The 9312-nt window shown below is 46.3% G+C and overlaps 1 protein-coding gene across 1 annotated transcript; it reads left to right on the top strand.

Annotated features, from left to right (window-relative positions):
• Positions 1-256: 256 nt before the first annotated feature.
• CAVIN2 (caveolae associated protein 2) lies at positions 257-8789 on the top strand. Its single transcript, XM_030951995.1, has 2 exons — positions 257-675; positions 7295-8789. The coding sequence occupies exons 1-2, from the start codon at positions 283-285 to the stop codon at positions 8075-8077; spliced, it is 1176 nt and encodes a 391-aa protein (XP_030807855.1). The 5' UTR covers positions 257-282; the 3' UTR covers positions 8078-8789.
• The last annotated feature ends 523 nt before the right edge of the window (positions 8790-9312 follow it).

Here is a 9312-nt window from a genome sequence, read left to right as displayed (position 1 = left end):
TCATTCAATTCACCGCGGGCCGGGACGGGCTGGGCCGGGTCTGGGGCAGGCTTGGCGCTGCCGGGGCGGTCACAGCCCAGCCCGGGCCCAGAGCAGGCTCGGCGCTGCCGGGGCGGTCACAGCCCTGCCCGGAGCCAGAGGAGGCTCCGCGCTGCCGGGGCGGTCACCGCCGCTGCCCGGGGCGGGCCGGGGCCGGGCCCTGCCCGAAACCTCCCCGGGGGAGGGCTCGGCGCTGCCCTTATAGCGGCCCCGGTCGGGCCGGGCCGTGCGGGCCGTGCAGCCATGGGCGAGGCGGCGGCGGGCAGCGCGGTGCCGCCGCTGCCAGCGGCCGAGGCGGGCGGCGGGCAGGTGAACGCGCTGACCGTGCTGGCCCTGCTGGAGAAGCTGGTGTCCATGCTGGAGGCGGTGGAAGGGCACCAGCGGCAGATGGAGCAGAGGCAGCGGGGCCTGGAAGGGGCGGTGCGGGGCATCCAGGGGGACCTGGTGAAGCTGTGCCGCAGCCACGGCGCCACGGGCGAGGCGGTGGAGAAGCTGCTGGAGAAGTCGCGGAAGGTGTGCGCGCACACCCGCGCCGTGCGGGAGCGCCTGGACCGCCAGTGCGACCAGGTGCGGCGGCTGGAGCAGCACCACGCCCAGCTGCTCCGCCGAGACCGCTTCAAGGTGCTCATCTTCCAGGTGAGAGCCCTGCTGTGATCCCGGCCCCGGGAACAGCCCGCTGCTGCTGCTGCTGCTGCTCGCTGCCTGCTAACCCTCCGCACACTCGGACACCGGAGCTGGCTTTGTGCTAACTCGGCAAATGTGGATGGAAAACCTCTTTGCCTTAGCAAACTTGGGGAAAGAGTAGTCTTCTGCTAACTCTTAAACTTTGGGGGGACGCGCCCTCTTTTATTCTTAGCAAATTCAGGAGAAACGCCCGCTTTTCCTCTTTGCAGACATGCAGAAAGCATGTTCTCCTAACTCTTAGGAAATCTGGGAAAAAGAGCTGTCTTTTTTACTCTAGCAAACTTGAGGAAAACACTTTTTTTTCTTTGTTTTCTTTTCCTTTCTTTGGCTAACTTTTGGCAAACTTTGGGAAGGAATAGAATAGAATAGAATATTCTCTTTAACTCTTGCAGATAAAATTGTCTTTTACTAACTCCTAGCAAACATGAGGAAAGAGACCTTATTTTGCTAACTCTTGGCATGCGCGAGAAATCTGCCACCTTTTATTCTCTGCAAATGAAGGGAAAGAGCCGTGTTTTACTAACTCCCAGCATATGTTTGGGGAAAGGTTTGTTTTATTGTGCGTTTCAGGGTTTAAGTAAACTGGAAGGGCCCTTATGTTTTTCCGAACTCTTGGCAGACTTGAGGAAAGAGCCCATTTTGCAAACTTGCAGTGGAAATGCCCCTAAAAACTGCCACTGCCTCTGCCCTTGGAAGCGGGAGAGGGACAGGGCTGCATCTCCCTGTCTCCTCATGCCCTGCTTCACTCTGCAGGACTGATCTGGCCCATTCAGGGATGAGGTAAAAATTCAGCTTAAAAACTCAGCTTCCTGGGAGTCCATCCAGTGACAGCAGCAGTTTGCATATTTTCCCCTTTTTAAGCAATGGTCTGGATAGAGCACGCTGTGAGTTTAACTAAACACAGGACAGGACTTTAACATATTAAAAAAAAATAAAGACAGCCCTCCACAAATCACTGAGGGAGGGCAGGAGAGCAAATGCTGGGCTGGGGTAGTCACAGCTCGGGCTCCTCACCATTCTGAGCTTGTCAGCTGGGTGTTACCTCTGTCAGCCACTAACTCTGCTCCTTGGCTTGTTGGGGCTTTTTCCCAAACAATCCCAAAATAAGAGAGCGGTGCTTGATTGTAAAAAGCTGGCAGGCCTGGTTAGTGCACAGGCAATTCCCCAGAAAGGAAGCCCCCACCTTCCTGCTTATTGTTCTCCCAAATTACAGTCCAGGCTTGTCAGGCCAGAAGAGGAGGAGCTGCAGCATGTTTCCACCCCAGAAGGAATGTGGAAATTATTCCAGAGACTGGGTAAATTAAAAGACACATGTTCTCTGCAGTTCTGCAAGTAATTTAGGGTCCATGACTGTGCCATCTCCCAGGCCCTGTTAGCTAATGAGTGCCTAATGAACTGACAGGTTCAGACCTAGACGTTGCCCTGTGGGGTGGGTGCCTCAGCAAGGCCTGGGGGAAGGTAATTTTTAACATTTCTCATACCTCTGAGCATGAGAATTAAGGCCTTGCTGTTGCAAGGAGCGTCTTCCTCCAGAGAACTCAGTATTTACCATTTTAGGATGACATAATGCAGAGAGGAAAGACAAAGAGCTCTGTGTGTGCAGGACAGTTGGTGTTAGCTCAGGTGGGGATCTTCCACTGGCAGCAATCTGCAAGGACTGGGTGAAAGCAGCAGTAAAAATCCCCAGGAAGGGTTTGAGGGGTAAAGCAGAGTCCTGCTGGCTCGTTTCCTGACACTAAATAGGGGTGTAAGCTAAGGCCTGTTGAAAACTCTGAACCTTTCCTTAATAGTGCACAAACCTAAGGCAAACAACACAGGCTCGTGTCCCTGTACAGCAGATAAAGAAAATCCACTGCCTGTCCCTGGGCTGGTGCCTTTGGACAGCAAGTCTGTCCAGGATGAACTTAACCAGTCCCAAGCCAATGCAGATCAGGAGCACAAGACTTAAAAAAAAAATAAAAATAAAAAAATCAACTTTGAGCTGGGAATTGCTCCTGGCAGTGGAGCAATGGCAGCGTGGACTGTCCCTCCTTTCAGGCTGCAGGAGGGACAGTCTGGTAGTCAGCAGGGTCACTGCCTTGCTAGGATAACTGCACAGGGGATAAGCAGCAGGCTGGCTGGGTTTCTGTCCTGCCTTGCACAGGAATCCATGGGAAAACAATTGCAGGAAGGAGAAGTCACATAATGAAGCCATATTGACGCCAGGTCTCTGTGAAAACAAAGGGGAGTCTGGATGTATGGGACTCCTCTTCAGCTGGGGGATCCTTCTTTTCCACTGGAAATAAACAATGCCAAACTTCACTGAGCCTGTTCCTCATTAGAACCAGCTTCCCCAGCTTAGGCACACAGCTCAATATGAAAATAAAAATTCACATTTGTGACTCAGTTCTGCATTCAGCATATACCCTAAACTCCCTGATACTTGGTGGGAGCACTGAGCATAGCCAAAACACACGACTGAGCTCCAGCTCTGCATTTTATGAAGTTGTGCTGCCACGTGCCAGCATCAGCTTTCCCTCTGCATATGCACTGAGAATGAACTGTGTTTAGAAAAGTTCACCTATTTACATATTTTCCATTAAAATGCTCTTAGTTTTCTCTCCCTAGAACGTCTGCATATATTTCTTTAATTGGTGGCATATTTTAAGGGAGCTCCATTCCAAGAATTTGAGGATGCAAAAGTTATTATAAATGACACAGCAATTCAGCAAAACACTGAAGTGACTGTTTTAAAAATCCTTGTTAAGCTTTGGCATTGTTCCCCTGTTTTGTTCTCACCACATGACCAGCTTTTTGGTTCTGGTTTGGTGGGGGTTTTGTTTGCTTTTTTAGCTGCAAAAGCAGAATGGAAGATAAAAAAAGGCTTGTGTTTAATTTTTCAATTAAATGTCATGATTACTGGTTAAATGTCATGGAAACAGGACAGATAAAATAAGTCAAAATTGCAGCTTTCTCTCCTCCTTGAAGGTCAGGGCCTCATACAGCAGATGTAACAAAAGAAACCAAACCAAAGCAGATTGATTTCCCTCATGCAGCATCAGAGAATCAGCACTTCCTGAGTAAATTAGCTACCTGTTGACTCAGGCCACCCAGTTTTGTAGTACACTCTTATGGATCTTATAGGGATGAAATTCTGACCTGCAGCAAGTTCCCAAGGATGGCTGATAAAAGCCACAAGGAAGGCACTGATTTTAACTATGCAAGTATTACTAGTGTTAGCAAGAGTTGTTTTATGCAGAGGACTTCCAATATTGTATTCATCTGCTACATGGAAAAATAAAATTCCAAGGAGCTAGCTACCTACAGTCAAGCCCATCTGAGAAAAAAATGCAAGGGCTGTTTTTGAGCTCAGATGTGGAAAATACAAAGATGTATTGCTTTCTTAGAATTTTAGATTAGCTCAAGAAGAAAAGATCAAAGTTCTACTTCTTTTGGCATGGAAAATAGTTATGCAGTTTGTAACAGCTGGCATTTTTCAGTGTATTGTTCTAGTCTTCCTAAATGAAATAGCTGCCTGCTTAAAAATGTATCAAAAACAAAATACAGCTGTCACATAAACTTGTAAGACCAAAAAGTTATCAGTAGCCCACTTACAAGGTGTTATCAGTAACCATGTTTGAAATAGAAATGTCTGTTCCACCACAGAGCGTTCATGCTGTAGCACCCTCATGTTTTCAAAGCATTTTACTTCATTTATTTTCATTTGCATTTTAATGGTTCCTGTAATGCTGAGGTCTTTGGGAAGCATGACATAGGAAGCGTGTCATTCCCATTTTGGAAGCACACAAATAGATGCCCAGAGTCTGATGTTTTCCAGAGCCATGCGGGAAGCTGAGACAGAGGGCTGATCACTTGAATTCCAGTACTGCCTGATAGCCAGGGACCACCTAGGATCTGCTTCTCATTCAGTCATGAACTCATTATTATGCAGTATATTTCTGTTTGGTTTTTTTTTTCCCCTTTATAAACATGGGTAGTTTCACAGCCTTTCTTCTACTCAGTCAAGAAATTGATAAAAATTGTAATCAACTCTGTATCCATATTATTCTAGAGACTGCATGCAGCACTTCAGTTCAGCAAGAATACTGTAGACACAGCCAAAATGACCTTGAGAAGGACCTTTCAGACCCATCTCTGGCTCAGACTGTGCTGTGATTAAACTCATATGACACCACTTTCCTAGATAAAATACTTTAAAAGTAACAACCCACCTCATTAAAATCAGAGCTTTCTCTACCACTCAGGCACTTACACCTGAATGTTCAGATGTCTAAAACTGCGTGTGATTACCTGGGTTTGGAAAGAATGCACTAGACATGAAAATTATGTTTTATCCTGAGTTCTCGTGCTCTGGGGAATAATTCAACGCTGCACCCACTCATGTAATCCACATTTCATTAACTGCAGTGGAGAGAAAATACAAATATTTGTACAGCAGTTAACAGCTGGTTTCACTTAAAGCTGGTGCAGGTTTCCTTTGTTTTGTTATCTTGGTCAGTGTTGTTTACAGTTGCAACAACATAATAGGTGTGGGGAGAAGAGTGTGGGCTTCATTAGAAGCTCCCCTGCAGGCAGAGGGCTTGTACAGCTGTGTGCCAAGGGATCTGACTGAGGCCACTGCCCAGAGAGGTGTGCAGAACCCATAGGAACAAAGCATGTACAAACTGTCAAACCAGCTCCATTTCTTTTGTACTTCTCATTTTTACATCCACACGGGATATTAACGAGCATACTCAAATCACTGTGTGTGTGTATACATATATATATATTTGTATATAAATGTGGTATAAAATTATTCTACCTATTGCATAGTCTCGGGTTCCAGAAGGGCTACCAACGTAGTCCTAGTTTTTAATAGAACCACAGAATAACAGAAACAATTAGGTTGGAAACGAGATTATTGAGTCCAACGTGTGACCCAAGACCACCTTGTCAAGCAGACCATAGCACCAAGTGTCACGTCCAGTCTTTTCTTAAACACCTCCAGGGACACCTCCACCACCTTCTGGGCGGCACATCCCAGTGTCTAATCACTCTTTCTGTGAAGAAATTCTTCCTAATGTCCAATACCCTCTCTGACACACAGTTTAAGTGTCCTCTTGTCCTGTCACTGGTTGCCTGGGAGAAGAGCCTGACCCCCACCTGGCCACAACCTCCTTTCAGGGAGCTGTAGAGAGCAACAAGGTCACCCCGAGCCTCCTCTTCCCCAGACTAAACAACAACCACGTACAGCAGCCTTGACAGCAAATTTAACCCAAGACACTATTCTCTGCAGTGATCACAACTGTATGCTCAGTCCTGAAATAATGAGCATGAACTTGGAAGTGTATGTGGCCTTTTTCCCCTTAACTGTACACTCAGGCCCACCAGGGACAGATCTGAGACTATTACAACCATTCCACTCAGCACTTACTGCTTTTTGTATCTAAAGATAAATGTGGAGGGAGGAGGGAAAAGAAAATCCTCCCAATGCACGTGAGGAAGAGAAACTGCATGCACTCTGTCTGAAAGCGATAAAGAAGGTAATGAGTGGAGACTATGCAGATCCAAGGCTCCAAGTGCTGAGAGGGGAAGGGAGTATGCAAAGAGCCTCATTTTCTTTGCATGGGTAGATGCCTGCAGAACCTGCAGAGAACAGAGTGCTCATTGTGCTGCCTCTGAGCTGCTCAGGGTTGCAGAGCCTGTGCACTCGGTGGGCATGGACATCCCTCGTTATGACCTGCAGCTCCTGCCCTTGCTCAGCCTCTTTTGGTTTTAGAGTCTTTCTTTCTTTCTTTCTGTGTCCTTTCTTGGTTTTGTTTCTAAAAAGCAATACTTTCCCTGTTAGCTAGAATCTCCTGTTTTCTTTGTGGTATAGTGTCTTTTTATTTTTGTATACCATAAATTTGTATCCTTACATTTCGAGCAGTTGTCCTATCCACATTTTAATGTTTACCAACAAAATTTACTAGTTTGTTGGTTTTTTTTCTGTGATTAGCTGTAAAATAGGATATACTCTAAACGCCATAAACTTCCTGGTTTCTCAATATCAACAATCCGTTTCTAACAGTAACATATATTTTCGAGGAATATGGCAAAAGTGCTAACTGCATTTGCCATTTGAGATGCTTCCCAGATGCACCCAACACCTCTGCATGGATATTCTGAGTCTTTGGCTCAAGAAACTGAGAGCTGTGTGGGGTTATGTGACTTTTGGAGGTCTGCAGTACAACCTCCCTCCCCACCATACCCTCCCTTCTCCCCGGGGACAGGTGTACAACTTGACAGCTAAACTCTCACTGAAGAGTATCTAATATAAATTAAAAGAACAGGATTTCCATTCTCCATGCATCCCAAGTCACTTTGACAGAGTAGTCTTACAGCTGACAGCCCATAAGTCTTAAACTTTACCAGATAATGGTTCAGTGGGCTTTGAGTGGTTCGTTACTGGTTAAATGTATTGAAAAAACCAGTAAATGTCCAGCATTCGTCTCATCCTGGGGAGGGGGAAAATAATTGTTCAGGGTTGTGCCTTGTTTATTAAATTTGTATCCCATGAACTATGAAACTCAAATGTTGTCAATTCTTTCAGGAGGAAAATGAGATCCCTGCCAGTGTTTTTGCAAAAGAGCCCATTCCTAGCATTACAGAAGGAAAAGAGGAGCCCGTGGATGAGAACAAAACACTGGAAGAAACCTTGCACACAGTGGAGTTGGGTTCAGATGATGAAATGTTTCCTGAGGGAGATGACTTGGATGACAGTGCAGAGGAGAAAACAGAAGAATCAAGAGCTGAGAAACTTAAAAGATCCAGCCTCAAGAAAGTGGACAGCCTGAAGAAAGCATTTTCCCGCCAAAACATTGAGAAGAAGATGAACAAGATCAGCACAAAGATCGTGTCGCCCGAACGGAGAGAGAAGATCAAGAAGTCACTCACTGTGCATCACCAGAAATCCTCCTCTGCCAAGGGCCCGGGTTTCAAAGTGGGATTCGGCACGAAGAAAGGCCGTGAAGGGGAGAGCCCTGCAGAAGCCGAGGACAGACCCTCAGAGACGGCGAGCACCGAGCCGGCTGAGAACGAGGACGAGGTCTCCTTCGCCAGCATGCACTCGGACATGACCCCCAGCACCTCCCTGGCCGAGCAGGGCAAGGCAGCCAGCGAGTCCCTGGAGAAGGAGGCCAGAGGGGAAGGGAAGGCCACGATGAACAACAACATTGAGCTGTCCATCGTGGAAGATGACGAAGAGTATGGCGTGCCTCTAGAAGCTTCTAGCCAGAAACTGTTGGATGAGAGAAACCCATTTAGCGGGGAGATGGAGCAGTCTGATGAAGAAACGACCCAAGCAGCCGTCCTGCAGGTGGACCAAACAGCGTAGGCAGCCCAAGCCCCCCTTCTCCTGCCAGACACACACGGTTTTCCCTAGGCAATGAACTGGTTTCAGCTGCACAGGCAGGAGGAGTGACTCTTCCATCCTTTCCTCTGCAGTGATAATTTATTGCATTGCGTTGGAATGCAGAGTGGGCAAGGTCAACGACTAAAGCTGCAACGTGCTCTGTTTTAGGCAGAGTCACTGGTGTTCATGAATTTAGAGATGCTGCCAGCTGGTGTCAGGGACTAGCAGGAGGAGAGGATGTCTGGTAGAAGCAAGCTGATCAGCTGGCTTTCTTAGAGCTAGGTCAGAGGAACACGTGGAGAGTAGTCAAGACCCAAGCATTTGTGTTCTCTTCTCTTCCCCCCAGTATTTCCCAGCACTGTGAGTAGTTTTGTATGTCAGTGTAGGAATATCAATGGGAATGTGTGATTTCAGTTGCCTTGCCATGCTCTGTGACTGCTAACAGCCTCAGCAGTTGTGCACACACGTGCAGTTTGTTTGGGGCTTTGCTCCACGGCGCCATAGGACTAAAAGAGCAGAGTACTTGGAGGGCAAAGCTGAAAACCCAGTTCCATCCATTTCAGTGGGGGAAAGATTTTTGCCAGTAGTCACTCACTATGCATTTAGAAGAAATCGCTGTGTTTAGGTGGGGGGGCAAAAAACAAAAAGTATTTTTCAATCTAACAGAGTTATGGAAATACATTAATGACAAGCATGAATGTGTGATCAGTTACTGTACCTTTAAGGGGTCAGAAATTGAAAAGAAAAAAGTGTTTGATAGGAACATGAAGGTATCCTGAAGAAAATATGAAATGCTATGAAATGTAAGAAAAGCAAAAATAACCCCCCACAGTATTCAATCTATACTCCCAGCTTAAAGTATATATACTCAGATAACACTAATTAATTCATAGTCTTTATAGCAATATACTATCAAATTTTGCACCTGCACAACTTTGTATCTCAGAGTATTTTGAAAATAGCATAATTTATCTTTTTACAGATTATTTCATATATAGAACTATATCTACACAGGAAAGTTAGATAATTATAGGGATGTAAGGACAATTTCTTCAAAAAGGTGAAATACTCTTTCAGGCATGTCCAAAGGGAACAATGTGTTATGGATTGAACTTCATGGGAGGGATGAGTTTACCTAAGTGTGAGCCTGCAAAGCCACAGGATTTGGTTCTCTGCTAGTAACTTTGATCAAAGTCACCCACCTGCTCTCAAAATTA

The sequence above is a fragment of the Camarhynchus parvulus genome, chromosome 7 (assembly GCF_901933205.1).
Source record: "Camarhynchus parvulus chromosome 7, STF_HiC, whole genome shotgun sequence".
Lineage (NCBI taxonomy): Eukaryota > Metazoa > Chordata > Aves > Passeriformes > Thraupidae > Camarhynchus > Camarhynchus parvulus.
The sequence above is the reverse complement of the archived record's forward strand: the minus strand, read 5'-3'. Positions and strand labels throughout refer to the sequence as shown.